The 15921-nt window shown below is 33.4% G+C and overlaps 2 protein-coding genes and 1 long non-coding RNA gene across 3 annotated transcripts; all 3 read right to left on the bottom strand.

The window, feature by feature from the left end:
• Nucleotides 1-6886: 6886 nt before the first annotated feature.
• cxcl11.1 (chemokine (C-X-C motif) ligand 11, duplicate 1) lies at nucleotides 6887-7788 on the bottom strand. The gene is made up of 4 exons (XM_026211296.1): nucleotides 7567-7788; nucleotides 7329-7455; nucleotides 7152-7244; nucleotides 6887-7038 (listed from the first exon to the last, which is right to left on the bottom strand). Exons 1-4 carry the CDS (start codon nucleotides 7622-7624, stop codon nucleotides 7026-7028), a joined length of 291 nt encoding a protein of 96 aa, XP_026067081.1. The 5' UTR covers nucleotides 7625-7788; the 3' UTR covers nucleotides 6887-7025.
• Nucleotides 7789-8471: 683 nt separating this feature from the next.
• Nucleotides 8472-11096, bottom strand: LOC113050020 (uncharacterized). Its single transcript, XR_003276697.1, has 2 exons — nucleotides 11028-11096; nucleotides 8472-9084 (listed from the first exon to the last, which is right to left on the bottom strand). It is a non-coding gene; the product is annotated as an uncharacterized LOC113050020 (long non-coding RNA).
• Nucleotides 11097-13675: 2579 nt separating this feature from the next.
• On the bottom strand, nucleotides 13676-15312 carry LOC113049180 (C-X-C motif chemokine 11). Its single transcript, XM_026211298.1, has 4 exons — nucleotides 15175-15312; nucleotides 14487-14613; nucleotides 14221-14331; nucleotides 13676-14109 (listed from the first exon to the last, which is right to left on the bottom strand). The coding sequence occupies exons 1-4, from the start codon at nucleotides 15239-15241 to the stop codon at nucleotides 14034-14036; spliced, it is 381 nt and encodes a 126-aa protein (XP_026067083.1). The 5' UTR covers nucleotides 15242-15312; the 3' UTR covers nucleotides 13676-14033.
• Nucleotides 15313-15921: the final 609 nt, after the last annotated feature.

Here is a 15921-nt window from a genome sequence, read left to right on the forward strand (position 1 = left end):
ACAAGACAATCTGTTGTATACATGTTGTGTATAAATTAAGATAATTATACACAAATATAGAAAATGCACACTGAACCTATTTATTAACATAATATTTTTCAATAATTTTAATGATAATGCCCCACTGTTTAAAAGTAATCTGTGCAGGTAAATACTGTACAGTACTCAGAGACAGGCACCCAAGTAACAACCAACAATTTCTGTGCATTCAATTTGACTGATTCATGCCGATTTAGTAGTTTATAGCTACACTGTGAAGTTAAAGTTGGTTTAATTTGACTGTTTACCAATTGTATGTAAATGTGGCCTTACTGAAATCAGCTTTCTCAATAGTCAAGTTTTATATCATTCTCAATCACCCACTCCCCTCAACCACCAACACCCCTATCTGCTAGAGTAATATTCATTTTTCTAAAGATTTTTTCTTGCAATGTATTGCCAAACAAGTCCTCAGTCTCAACCCTGCTTAGCATCAGAGTATTGGATGCTGGTTCATTATTAAAGAACATTTTCAGTGTAGTAACCCAGCGATCATAGTTCTAACACCACAAGTCAATAACAACCAGTGAAAAAATAAAATTGTTTGCATTGTGTCTTCTTAGCTTATAAAAAGATAATGAGTGGATTTACTGCCACAATTTAAATAAATGCATGATTGGAAAAAAAATCTAATTTATTGCTTATACTTAAACCTTTATGTAAAGTTCTGTTGACATAATATTTTTTTATTTTTTTAACATCTGTTTAATACTGTGTGTAATTTAAACTCAAATACCTTTGCTACTGATGTAATTTTGTGTGTGTGTTTACACGTTAAATTCTGTTTCTATTATATTATAGTTTTTCAATTTTTGCCACTGAATGTTTTACTTCATTAGATGTACTTGCTTATTAAGTTACATTAAGTATGTAATATGCTAGCCAACATTTTTTTTTTCTAGCAAGTTGGTTAAATTTCTAAACTTTTACCTTTACCTATTTAACACAAGATATGTTACAGTCATTTTTGGTCTGTGAAATTAATAAAATTATAATAATGATCTATCTCCATCATCACAAAGTGTGGCTGGGATCTTTTGTTTTTGCTTTTGTGCATGTGGATGTTTAATTTATTTATGGCACCATTAAGAAACCACAAACAAGGATTTGGGACAAAACGTGTGTTTTCTGTGGAAGTTGGTCAGTTGTCTCCACTACCTCTTTATTTTCAGGCCTGTCTTCAACATCCAGTGCTTTAAGTGGCCCAAAAGAGGTGCTGGTACTCTATTATAGTATGTGTATATATATATATATATATATATATATATATATATATATACATATATATATTTTTTTATTTTTTTTGATGACTCCCCTCATTCCCTGAGGTAACAACAACTATATTGAAGGGGTTTTATATACAGCAGTCAACAGACGACCTTATAAAAAATAATAAATACTTTTAATAATTTGTGGATTTGCTTGAGCTAGAAAGAGCTACTGAACATGAATAAAATGTGCAAAAGGATTTAGAAAAATACCCTTAGAAAGAGTTACTGCATTACTTCATTAGCTTGCGTCTGACCTGCAGCGATATCATTCGCTTGGTGGGGTGTTAGCCAGCGAGTCATCTGATTCTGACCGTGTTGTTTTAGTACTCAGAGTCTGAAGCCAGGAGAGCATATTAAATGTTGTTCACTATATTTGTATTTTTACAGAGCTGTTTCAAACACCCTCTCTGGCCACGTTGAGTTGTTGACACTGACAGCGGCAAAAGCCACGCATGCACTTTTCACTTGTAAAACTCAAGGGTATATGGGTAATGTAGTCTCTGCTCTCGGTGGGACGAATTAGGAAGCTTGCATTGTGAAGAGTGCTCTGAAAAGCGGCAGGGCAGGCAAAAGATTAAAACCTCTATTAAAACAGATGTCCAAATGAGTGTACCGGTACGCTAAAAGCACGTTGTGGGTGCATGGAGAGGTAGCGGTACATTCAAGAGCTATATTTGGAAGTGATGTTACTGAGTACCGGTGCGTACTGGCCCACTTAAAGCACTGGTTACATCTGATGGTAAAAAGATGATGACATATATTTGCCAATAATGAGTGTGAGTTATTTGTCCATAAATTATTGTATAGTTAATCTCTAAGCACTCCTGGGTGCTTCAAGACTTGACTGGTGAACCATGTAAATTTGAGGATAAACTGGCATAAACATAAACAAAAACAAAAACTGAAAATCAGGTCATTAAACAAAACTTTTTTTTGTCTTCACTGAAATTTCACTGGAATGTTATCAAGTGTTTTCACTACCCTTTTCTTTATATAGCATCTTGACCAGACATTGTGTTGAAGTCTAAGGTAATGTTTTAGCAAAATCATGATGATGAAAAGCAAAACTGAAACTGAACAAAAAGAACACTTTTTGTGAAATCTGGAAATGTCACTTCGACTGCTACATATTTTTATTATGTAAGCACAATGCATGCTGATATTATCAGTTAACACGAGTTAAGCATGGAGTGCTGCAAGGATCTGTCTTAGGCCTTCTGCTATTTTCAATTTACATGTTGTCCCTTGGTAATATTATTAGAAAATATGTGATTAGTTTCCATTGTTATGTAGATAATACCCAACTATACATTTCAACAAGACTAGATGAAACTTTTAAATTAACTAAGCTAATAGAGTGTGTAGAATATGTAAATTATCGGAAGACCAATCATTTTCTCCTATTAAATTATGATAAGACACAGAAATAGACAGATATACTGTTACTTCTTCTACAGTCCAAAATTTGGATGTAATATTTGTATTATCTTTTGTTTAAATATGTCAATTTTACTGTAAATTTCTGCTATATGTACATACATTAACATAATCACCACTGATAAGATACTGCTAATTAAATATAATGTAGAAACATACATTTTCTGTGAAGCTGCTTGGCAACTTTGTATCAGGAAAAGTGTAAATGTGAATTTAACTGAATAATATTAAAAATGTCGGTACTGTTTCTTTTTTTTTTTTTTGCACTGGAAGCTCCTTTAATCTAGACCAAAAGTTATTATTTTATTTTCATTCATTCATTATTTCATATAATTCATTACATTAATTTATTTCATTTGAGCAGAATCATGCAGTCTGAATTAAACTTACATGCAATTATGACCTAATTTCAGTATATTAAAAAAAAATAGGCCAGTTTATGATTTATAAGTTATTCAGACATATCACTCTGACTGGGATAATGTTATTTGATTTTGATTTTACACTTGTGATGAATGAATGAATGAATGGGGTTTCAGACAATGTTTCCATTCCTTGAAGATGCATCCTTGTCCTTTACCAAAGAGCTAGAATTTATGGAAGATAAAAACTTTTATTTGAAAGCACATTGGACACAGATGGATAATGAAATTATAAACACCATAAGTGGACTGTACAACAGCAATAACAGTGTTTATTTGTTTTATGAACATGAAAGTAAAATTAGATACAAAATTAAATATATATTTAAATTTGTTTTTATAATTTTATCATTTGAAATTTACAATTACTATATCACAATCGGTTGCATAAATTATCAAGCAGAAAATATTTACAGTTTAAACTAAATATGTGTTCTAGAGAAACTCATGCAATATGCAAACTGTCAGCTAGAGGTCATATTGCGTCTGAGGATGTTCTTCATTGGCATTATAACACAGCAGCTAATCCAGTCTTGCACTAAGCATCTACTGCCGGGCCCTGTAAAGATCAGAAATAGTTCATTATATATTATTTAAAATATTTTATATTATTTTTATGTAATTTATTTATTTCAGAATTGCCAATAGGTCAAACAAACCACAAAAAGTTTTTACACACATCTTTTCAAGAACCCTCTTGACTAAATTCTGTGTGAATTTAGGCTCTGGATTCAAGCATTTCCGTTCTGTGCTCTTCAGATTGACACTGGAAATAAAAAAGAAGAGCTGAAGGTGTTCAAGAGGGTTGAGACAGCAGCATGATCAATAATAGTAAATATCTGTACAAAACCATTTGTTTTCGTCCTTACATAATCTCCTGTCTCCCATTCACTCCATTCACTCCTTTGTCAGCACAGATGCACCTGACTTTGGGAAACTTGTGCCCTGGAAGGAAGATTGTACTTTATAGGCTGCAGAACAGCATGATAAAATCTTATATTTTTAAGAGATACAGTTATACAATAAATTCAATTATAGGTCTTAATAGGCAACACTCACCTGGTACTTCCATTGGAAGCAGACAGGAAAGAAAAACAAAAACTGCTGTAGTCTTCATTGTTTTTTTAAGTTTTGACGATTGTCTAAGACTGTTATTGCTAGTTGAGCAACAGTATTAGCTCAGAAGATCATGTATTTACAGTGTGGACTCAGTTCCCAGTTTCAGTTTCACAAGCACAGCAGTTTTGATTTCCCATTTCTTTGAAATGCCCTGACTTTGTCTCGTGTCGTTTAGTGCAAAGAATATCCTGGCCAATGAGGAAGAATTATAATTAGTTTTACAGCAATTTTGGAAGTTGGTGTAAATTCTTTCAAACACGCTTTGGAGCCCAAGATAAATGAAGGGATCAAATATAAAATCCCTGCACAAGCACTAAAACATCCATTATAATGGCAATCATCCTTAATTATAATACTGTTTGGTCAAACAACAGCAAACAGTTATGTTTTCAACTCCATGTGCATAAATTATTCAAATGTTTAAACTGCCATTAAACACAATATTTTGGACTATGAAATGACCAATGTGATGATGAAAATCAGTGACATCACGTCCAACATGAACCCAACTTCTGTTTTCAGAGAAATCAGTCATCAGTTTTTACTACCTCTGCAGATGAAATATAGTCTTAATAAGAAGCTCACACTTACGAAGAGGGGAAAACGTTTTGCAAACTCAGGCTGATGTCATGAGCAAAATGTTTACTTTAATATTTTCTCATGCAAAAGCAGAAGGCCAACATACAAAAAAGGATGTATTTTGTGAACATGTAGCTTAATAGTATGTGTAAGTCTAGCACACAATAGTGCTGATTCTTAAACTTTGTCATCGACATGCTGTTTAGTATGATTAATACACATGAACCCCGTCTGGTTCTTATACACATAAGCTACAATCTCGATTCTTTGTGTTTACATATTCTGCCACCAATTTACCAAAACAGAAAATAGTCACATTTTCTAATGAGATTGGGGGGTGGTTGCATGAACAAAGTCATTATGCTAAGACTCTGTTTTGAAATCTGCATGACATGGATATTGCAATTATCTTTTCTTTCCTTCACTGTAAAAAAAATAAATTGTACAGGCAGCTAATTACACGACATGACATTATCCATTGATTTTACGGACATTTCTGTTCACTCGAAAACACAATGCAATGAGGTGTAAAATTCAAAATAGTGGTAAAACACGTGTAAAAAAGAATTATGGAAAAATTCCTTCAATTTTTGAATTTTTTAGATTCAAATTACACCAATATATATAATTGATTTTAAAAAGTTATGCCCAGTCTTAATATATATATCACCCCCAAGCTCTTAATGCATCTTGTTTCCTTCTGGAGCATCAGTGAATGTTTGAATCTTTTTAAATGGTTGTGTTTGAGTCCCTCAATTGTCCTTAGTGTGAAAAGATGTATCTCAAAATCATACAGTCACTGCTGGAAAGGGTTCAAATATGCAAAGATGCTGGAAAACTGAAGAATCTGCAGGACCTTAAAGATTTTTCTGAAGAACACTGTTCAGAACAAACAAGGGACTCATGCACAACCATCACAAAACAGAAAGACAGTCGTGGATCATCAGGTGACAGAACACAGTACTAAGAACCAAGGGTTCCCAAACTTTTGAATGGGGTTATTTTAATAATTTCAGCATTTTTGTCTTGTGGACTAAATGTTAATATCTTTTATGTACAATATCTTACTCAGGACAGTACTAAATAAAATATAACATGCATTTAGTATGATCTCTCTTATTTTTTGAAAATCACTCATATTTTCACAGATTCTGCAAAGGGTGCCCAAACTTTCGATCCCCACTGTATATATATATATATATAACTAACTTGAAAGACTTAAGCATCTCATGCAATGAACAGCCTATAGCCCAATTTCTTTGACCACATCTCACACATAAAGTATGCTCTGAATTGTGTATTTAAGACATTGTGTCAGGTCAAAAGAAGTCGAAAGTTTAAAAACAGTTAATAATTTCATGATTCGTGATTCATCCCCTTCCTGTGTGAACAAGCCTGTGGGTACTAAATTTGGATTGTCTTCTTTTAGTCACAGGTCATTTTTGCGGTTTACCTGTGACTGGTGAACACACTCTTACAGACTCAGAGGAAAACTTATTCACAGTGTTGTTATTGTCCCCTTCCTCTTGTACCATATACATATTCAGAAATGGGATATTTCCATGTTCACCCTTGATTTGTGGTGTTGAGATATTTTCCATTACTCAGTTTCCCTTGTTGTTTCATATTGAGTCTTGTTGCGCTAACTTCGGTTTTTAGGATGATGTCATATAAATAAGCATTTTTATTGTATATTCTTAATATTATTTTTGTTGTTGTTGTTTTTATATGAGTATATTAGGTAGAAATAACATACTGTTTTTAAGTATTAAATGGTAGTGTGTGTGGGGGGGGGGGGTGCAATAGCTTTGCATCTTTAATTCTCTCCTAGTCTCCTGTTTAGTTTTTGCACACAAAGAGACATTTAACATAACTAATATCTCTTCAAAAGCCAATGACCAAGACCATTAACGCAAAAATTATCAAACCTTCATTTAGAGAATTTAGAGAAGAATTTATTTGAAAATTTTATCTGACATTTTACAACAAACATCCAAAAAGACATCCAACACATTGTTTTTAATAAATTAAAAACTCATAACATAATGTGTAAATATAATATATAAAATACTGTAATATAATTTATATTGTAATAAATGAAAGAATCAATACAGCTTTTTAATGACAGAGTCCACAGTGGCCACAACCTCCACACATTTTACTGAACACTCCTAAAAAAGAAGAAACGTAAATAAACATTACTCCATTATATTTCTTAATTTTTATAATAAGATGTGAAGCTCAGGTCTTCAATATCAATTGTTATGTGATTGATAAGACTCACTTGGTCTTTTTTGCAGTCATAGCAATGATGTTCCTGGTAAACAATGACTCTTTGTTTAAGCATCTTCGACCTCCGTTATTTTTCAGTGTGACACTGTTCAGACACATCATCAGGTTATTTAAAGAGAACATAGATTGATAATGTCTTAAATACAATGAGAAATAATCATGTACTTACACAACCTCCACATGTCCACAGGATGGACTAACAGGGTGAATTTCTATTTTCTCTATTAGCGTTGGCTTCACCATTCTGAGACCAGCACCACGACATAAACATCTCTGGATTCCAATCCCGGGCCTCCCTGGATGATGATAGCAAAAAAATGACGGAAATTATTATTTTGAAACATGAAGCAACAGATTGTGCTGAGTTAGTAAAATGTTTCAAAATAAAAAAGCACAAAAAATCTTACCTTCAATAGCAACAATGGCCAAACTGAGAAAAACAAGTAGAGCTGCCACAGTCTTCATTGTTTCAGTCTCTTGGAGGTCTTCACTTTAAGCCACTTGACTGACCAAATGTGAATACATGAGCTGACTGGCTCCATTATATATGCTACATCAGAGACACTCTGGGATTTCCCTGTTCACTGCTCAAGTGCATAAGGTCTGTTACCCTTTCCAGTTCCACTTCCAGTTTCTGGGAAATAAAGTGTAGTGATCTCATCAGTTTTGGGGGTGCCAGTATGTCATCATAAATAATATATAATTGATAAGAGATATACTAATTGTAATAAGAAACAAGGTGGCTTTTTTATAAACTAAAATTGAGTATTGACTCTACTATATATATATATATATATATATATATATATATATATATATATATATATATATATATATATATATATATCAGCGCTGTCGTATGATTAATTGCAATTAATCACATCCTAAATAAAAGTTTTTGTTTACATAATACATGTGTGCTGTTTTATTCTGTATATTTAAATACACACACATGCATGTATATATTTCAGAAAATATGCAATGTTTATATATTAAATACATTTATTTATCATATAAATTATATGAATGTAAATATAGTCATGTAAATACATATTCATATTATTACTTGTTTCTAGTTTTGTTCATTACTTTGTATGTAAATTACCCTCAGTTTGCTCAGTGCTTGGTTTGCCACTGTTTATGGTTAGCGATTGCTGTTAAGAGTGTTTGCCGTCTGTGAATTAGGCTATATTCTGTTTGGATGATCATTTTGTTTTGTTTATTAATGTAATAGTGCTACAATTTTGGTCCACTACTGCTCCAACTCATCTTCCTTGCCGCCCTCCCACTGTGACCTAAAAAAAATGATTATGGATTTAGCAAATGTTACACCGATGATGGCTTCCTACAGAACCAAACCAGACCCTGCAGTTTTCACTCCCAACTCCACATTTATTCAGGATCCCTTGGCGTCATGGTTTAACACTCAAGATATACTTTTAGCATCATTTATCGACATACAGGGTACTTAATTTGATTCAATTGTTTGCCTTATGCGTCATTTCAATGATGCATGTAATTCTCTGTATACATACATAAACACAATGTCTCTGAAAAGTTTAGTTATTTATGTTACATGTCTAAACAACCAAATTTTGGTTATTTTGGCAAATCAGCACTGGGTCAAAAAGGGACGAACCCAGCGCTGGGTTACTATGTTTAATCCAGCATGCTGGGTTGCTTTTTTATGGTTTAAAATGACTACATTGCTAGACTAAAATTAATCCAAATCGAGCTAGGCATTAAACCTATCTCTTTAGCATAACTGATGTGGTCATGAAGAAGTCCCATCAGCACAGCATGTGACATCTTTTACATCATCCAGGGCAGTGTCCTCTTTTAAAACCACTGTTGCATCAGGGGACAGGGCATTCTTTTCTTTGACCAACATTCATCCCAGTCACTGCCTGTTCTTCATCAGTGGCCTAAAAAGAGAAAAACATTTGAAAAAATAAAACATTTAATTAAACTCTGTACATTTTCAGATAAGAGGTGTAAGTAAATAGTCTGTTTTATAATTTCAACACTTTGTGTGGTTGTTTGATGTCACTGTCTACCACAGCACTCTAGAATGCTATAATGGCAGCACTAGTGTTAAGGCATGTCATTTTGTTTAAATAAATATACAGGTGCATCTCAGTAAATTAGAATGTCGTGGAAAAGTTCATTTATTTCAGTAATTAAACTCAAATTGTGAAACTACTGTATCAAATAAATTCAGTGCACACAGACTGAAGTAGTTTTAGTCTTTGGATCTTTTAATTGTGATGATTTTGGCTCACATTTAACAAAAACCCACCAATTCTAACCCTATCTCAACAAATTAGAATGGTGACACCCTATAATGAGAAAAATACATATTTTGTAATCTCGTTAAATTTTTCCCCCTTTTTTCAAATCGAGCCGTCTGACCGTGTGACGTCACACGGCCGGAGGCACGATACACCCATAGACAGTAAAAGAAATGGACACAGTGACCCCATTGAATTCAACGGAGACAAGTGAAGTCAATTAGAAGCACGCACTTCCTGGGGGTCGAGCGTACTGTGCAGACTCAAACTGAGCTTGATGACGTAGATGTTACGTGAGCAACCTTTAAGTCTTCTAATCGCTGTCCCAAGAGAAATATGAATCACCCACCGAATCTTGCAGACGTTGTTGAATAATTTTGTCCCGTTGCTTTTATGCACTCTCTATGGGCTTCTCCCTTGACTTTATGCCTCCACATCCCCCCGATTGCCTCATAGACAGTAAAAGATTGTCTGCGAGCTTCTCCTCCTGTCCACGCGTGCACGGTACGCATAGACAGAAGGTACGTGACAAACACACGCTCACTTCAGTTAGTGCAATTAAAGTGTTTACATGCCCGCATCCTGTGATTAAAAATGGCGTACGCCACCTGTTTTAATATTATTATAAGCTTAATCACATTATTAAGTATTGTGTTTACATGAGGGAAAGTATAATCGCAATATTGCTAAAATCCCATTATAATTGCATTATGAGGGTGCATGTAAACGTGGTCAGTGTTTCACCCTTTGTTACATTGCAGATGTCTGCAATGTCTCCTAGAAATGTGTTTTTTTTTCTTCTTAATCTACACTCAGTACCCCATAGTGACAGCAAAATACCAGAATTGTAGAAGTTTTTGCAAATTAATTAAAAATAAACTGAAATATCCAGATTTTCAGAAATTTGAACTTGCTCACACTGCCAAAAATACCAATACCTGGTTTAATGACTAAGGAGTCACTGTGCTTGATTGCCCTGCAAACTCGTCTGACCTGAACCCCAAAGGGAATCTATGTGACATTGCCAACAGGAAGATCGGAGGTACGAGATACAACAATGCAGGTGCGCTGAAAGCTGCTTTTAAAGAAACCAAGGCTTCCATAACAGTTGCCTTCATGCCCCGTCACAGTATTTCAAGTAAATGGTAGGCCCAACCAAGTATTTAGTACCTAAACGTGAACATATTTTTCTAAGTTTTTTATTGGTTTTATGCAATATTCTAATTTTGTGAGATACTGAATTTTGGGTTTTCTTTAGATATAGCCGTATAAGCCGTATAAATCAAAATAAACACACATAATAGAAATATATTGCATGTCTAATGAATCTATATAATGTATGAGTTTCACGTTTTACATTTGAATGATTAAAATTGACAAACAATATTCTGACAAACAATAATCTGCCACAATATTCTAATTTTATATTATATATATATATATTATAGAACAGAGGTGCGCTCACTCTGTTGGATAGTAAGACTGCCACACAAGGCTGGCAGTCATGCATATGTTCTGGAACAGAGTAATATTGTGTCCACATCAGGTTTTGTTATGCAAAAAAAATCCTGACTTACAGGATGTTCGCTCCAACTCTGCTTGGGTACAGCAGGCCATCAGCACTGAAGAATCTAGGAACAAAGCAAGCAATTTGACACAGAGCCAACAATATTTAGTATGCAGCTCCAGGTTTATAAGAAGCAAACACACTAAAGCAGAGGTGAAATGCAAAAAAAACAATATAGTGTAATATAAAGTATAATAAAAAAAAAAAATTAAAAAAAAAACAATTCTTAAGATATATTGCTCATATGGTGTCACTCACATTAGGATGTCAAACCCCCCTAAAAAATAACTGTAATAAATGAAAAATTTGTAAATTTCCCAAAAGCAAATAACAGATTCATGAATCATTGGTGATATAGCCTAAATTAAAATATGTGAAACATACAGTACATGTTAAGTTATTTATTTAGCTTTTTTTTAGCGTTTCCTATATCTCTGTAAGCAGCTCCCTTCAGAAATGTTGAAATCTTGGACACTCCCTTCTGTTGTTTAAGGATTATTTTGTCACTCTTGAAATCGCAGAACAGTTTTATCAATATTTGTTTCAAAAGATAAAAGCAATTTTACTTTTCAGCCAATTTTCTGGCTCCTTGATAATAACGTTATGTCACCGGTAAACAGCAAAGTGTATAGATCTGGGTTAAATAAATTAAGCAATTTCCAATCATCCACTGAAAAATTACCAACAAAACCATAACAAAATGTGATTTGATTAAAAGCCCAAACTTTCATAAATAGCGTACCTAACATAACGTCATCAGAAAATGGTAGAGATGCTAACAGACTTTTTCTAAGTCATTAAACCATTTCTATAAAGTAAATAAACAACAGAAGCGAGTCAAATACAAGTAAGAGAAGTGTGAGTTACATTATTGACAGACATTTTCTGTCACTCCAAAGGACGTTTCAGCTTTTTGTGTAAGCTAATGACCTTGCAATTCCAAGCTAACCTGTCATTAGCGGTAAGCAAGACACATTTGCATAATTTTCTATGATTACGTAGTTTAACATGCACTTTTTAATTAAAAAATAAAAATACAATTTAGGAGTATTCACATACAAAATGTGTCAAGTTCCTGTGTTGTCAGAAATGTATGAATGAAAAAACAATGATTGCCATTTACTACAAAAGTAAATTATGGCAGATGTATTTATTAAATTTTTAATTCTTTTATTTTTAAGTTGTCATTTATTGAACCATGCTTGAGACAATCACACCACAGGACAATTTTGAGATTTGACTCTGCATAACACTGCATCTTTATAACAGCTTTATAACAGTGTGTTGGACAAAGAAATGTGTGTGTGTGTGTGTGTGTATATATTAAATAAAGATGAAATATAATGGGGGTCCTGTAGGACATTTCCCTAGAAAACGGCACTTCTGGTCATGTCAGGCCCACACACAACAAGCCAGAACTCAACCTAAAACCAGTTTCTCACACATGGGCCACATCCGGCCCTCATAAAACATGCCAGAACTGACTTGATGTGTGTGGGCCAAATCTGGCCCAAATGACCTATGCCAGTGCCAGAACTCAGCCATATGTGCCATATTTGGCCAAGATGAGGCCCAGAAGTGCATGCTATCAGGGTATGGTTATGATCAAGACCAATTTTCAACCTAAAATTAGGTTAAAACAACCCAACGTCCTTACCCAGCGGTCTCAACCCAGCATTTGGGTTGAGAAAAATAACCCAGTGTTTTTTAGAGTGATACTGTACGTGTGTATATATATGTATTCACTTTTACATTAACATTTAGTCATTTAGCAGACACTTTTATCCAAAGCGACTTACAAATGAGGACAATGGAAGCAATCCAAATAAAAAAAAGAGCAATGATATACAAGTGCTATAATAAGTCTCAGTTTGTTAAATGCAGTACATGTAGCAAGGGATTTTAAATAATATAATAAAAAGAAAGAAAACAGATAGAATAGAAAAAGAATATATCGAGCTAGTGTTGGAGATATTTTTTGTTGTTGTTGTTGTTGTTTTTGCTTTAGTTAATTTTATAATAAATGAAAAGACAACAGATACAAAAAGATTAGAAAGCTAGTTCGATTTTTTTAAAGAATAGAATTAGAATAGTCAGTGCTAAAGTTAGAGGGTAAATAAAGATGGTTTAGGACTCAGAGGGACTAAAGACTCTACTTTTATTCTCAAAAATTTTAAGTGTATAATAGACCTACACTACAGTGGCCTTTTTTGCTTTCACATTCAGATAACTATGGTCTTTTCCCATAAATGCACACATTGTGTTTGCGTGTGAACAGCAGGATAAGATGTTCCAAGGTCTTTTCCGCATAGGCAGAATTTTCTGCCAGAAAAGTTCAGCTGAATGTACTCCTCAACAAAGCTTTCAATTCACATGCAAGTTCTTCATTTTCCATAACAAAGTGTGAATTCTTATGAGCATGACAAAAACTGTATTGTTTAAATGAGATTTTCCTTTAAATGAAATCTGTATAAATAGATAGCAACAGACTACTGCAAGATGAGATAAATGTTTCATTGTGATAGTTATCGGGAGACTTAATGGTCAAGGTCCATTGCGATTCATCCTTATTTAAGCAAACACATTTCATACTATATGTTCTTACACTAATAACATACTAACATATGTTTCATACTATATAAACAAAACACCAAATTAGCATGAATTATTTTTATTTCATGGTTATATCCCACACAGATTCCCTCTGGATTAGAAAGGTTTGTATAAAAATGATTAATACAAATTTTTTTTTTAAATGTGAATAAAGGAGTTATTATGAACATAATGTAAGCTATACAATACTTTTCCAAAACAGCATTTCATCTCAAAACTCAAAAATATCAATGTGCTCATAATTTCTAAAAGAACAAAACATTCACTGGCCTCAATTAAAACAAGCCAGTTTTAGATGTAGTTTTATCAGAGAAAATCACAAAACAATAAATAGATATAAAGGAAAAAAAATACATTTCAGGCTAAATGGAATTGAAGTCTTGTGTATTATAGCAGAATAATTTCAATAACCACCCTTGTCGTCAAACTTCTTAATCTTCTCTTTTCTTCCTCTCTTCCTTTGCTTTTTGTTCAGCTTTCTAAGTGAAGCACAACGGCACATAATTTAATTCTAATAACATAATATATAAACATAGACATTGGTTATATACATTCAGTAAGCAGTAGTGTAACAGTGATGTATATCTTACCTTTTGCCCTTCAGTAATCTCTGTCCTTGCCTCTCATTTGGATCCAAACACATCTTTAACTTTCTGTTAACCTCCTTTCCTTTTCCCTTTCCTTTCACAATCACAGTCAATCTAAGATCGGGAGGAAAAGATAAAAGACAAAAGCAATTGTTTTATTGCCATCATGGGCTTGCAATTGTTCACTCATTAATTATACTGAATCTCTAGAAGAAAATAAAGATTTATAAACATTATCTTGTAATAGGACTCATAGTATGCATACTTACATAATCTCTGTCTTTGAGCAAGAGGGACTTGGTAGGAACAATTCAACTTCATGAATCCATCTGGGCTTCACTGCTTTTGGCAGTTTGCCTCTGCATAAGCAGCGTTGTGATAACCCACCTGCATGCCCTATGACGCAATTAAAATGAAAAACTAATCTACACAACAGATCCAGGTCAGGAAAACTATTGTTCTAAGCCGGTAATCACTGATTGTACTGACAGACAATAAACCTCATACCAAAACACACCACAAAGGAGATATTTGATGTGATGCATATTGGATATGTTTAACAGAAATACTTCATTCAATCAATGACATTAACAAAGATCAGATCTGGTGGATTTCTGGAATACATCATTCTGACTGGACAATCACTGCATTCTGTGGACAAATATTTTTGTACAGTGACTGATGAGCTGCAGAATTTTTCAATGAGGACAGACTGTAGATTATGTTCATAATCTTTAATTAAACATAAACCGTCTATCTTTTAAGTTTGAATATTTCCTTAGTTTTGTAATGGTGTGTCAGATTGTCCTCAAAAATAAATATTGGTCAGACACCTTCCTGGACAACAATGACCTTTAAAAAAGGGATTTTTTTTCCCCACATAAACAATATGCATTAAAGGGGTTAATCTAAAATGCTTTACTAATTGTAATTGTAAGACAATATATATCAGCTTACCTGCAGAGTGTGTAAGAGTCGCTCCAAACACCAGAGCAAACAATAGTGTGCAAACAACCTGATTCATGATTCACCTCACAGGCAGCTCCAAAGAAAAGTTTCCTTCTTATACATTCCGTTCCTTATAAAGCACAGACTTACTTTCATTTTCCAATCTTCCAATGAAATTTTCTCAACAACACATCCATCATCCTTGATAATGAAGTTGCATGGCCGGAAAACACAAATGACCACTAGTTTTAACATTTGAAAGATATCTGCATTTAAAAGACTTTGTAGAGAGAAAGACAGCACACATTAGCATTAATATTTATTTATTTTGCTTTAGGCAAGAAGAATATATATATATATTTTTTTTTTTTTGCCAGTCAGATTAAACTTTTTCTAAACCTAGCTTTTAGAAGTGAGTGTTGTATTAACAAGGTCTTAAAGTCAAACATTAACAGCACACCACCACCAAATGAATGATAAAACATGCTAATCGTATGATTGGTTACTTAGTTTGCCTTTTGGGAAGAGACTGTATTTCATCATTGTGTTGAACTTAACTTGACTCTGCAGAGAATAGAGGACTTAAGATTTTTCTGTTTTATCAGTCATATCTACAAATGTTTTTAATAAAACCAAATATTATTAGTGGTGTGTGTGTTACAAATAGGAGTGATCAAGTAATGGAGTGTGTTATGAAAAGATTTAAAAAGAAACAAAAACTGAAATGTAACTAAAATGAAAACAAACTATGTAATT

This window comes from Carassius auratus, chromosome 30 (assembly GCF_003368295.1).
Source record: "Carassius auratus strain Wakin chromosome 30, ASM336829v1, whole genome shotgun sequence".
Lineage (NCBI taxonomy): Eukaryota > Metazoa > Chordata > Actinopteri > Cypriniformes > Cyprinidae > Carassius > Carassius auratus.

Coding starts and splice junctions, on each gene's coding strand:
- cxcl11.1 (XM_026211296.1), bottom strand. CDS start 7,624: ATGAAGACTGTGGCAGCTCTACTTGTTTTTCTCAGTTTGGCCATTGTT. Junction 7,456..7,566: donor GGCCATTGTTGCTATTGAAG/GTAAGATTTTTT, acceptor ATCATCATCCAG/GGAGGCCCGGGATTGGAATC. Junction 7,245..7,328: donor TGTGGACATGTGGAGGTTGT/GTAAGTACATGA, acceptor GTGTCTGAACAG/TGTCACACTGAAAAATAACG.
- LOC113049180 (XM_026211298.1), bottom strand. CDS start 15,241: ATGAATCAGGTTGTTTGCACACTATTGTTTGCTCTGGTGTTTGGAGCG. Junction 14,614..15,174: donor GACTCTTACACACTCTGCAG/GTAAGCTGATAT, acceptor ATTGCGTCATAG/GGCATGCAGGTGGGTTATCA. Junction 14,332..14,486: donor TGCTCAAAGACAGAGATTAT/GTAAGTATGCAT, acceptor TCCCGATCTTAG/ATTGACTGTGATTGTGAAAG.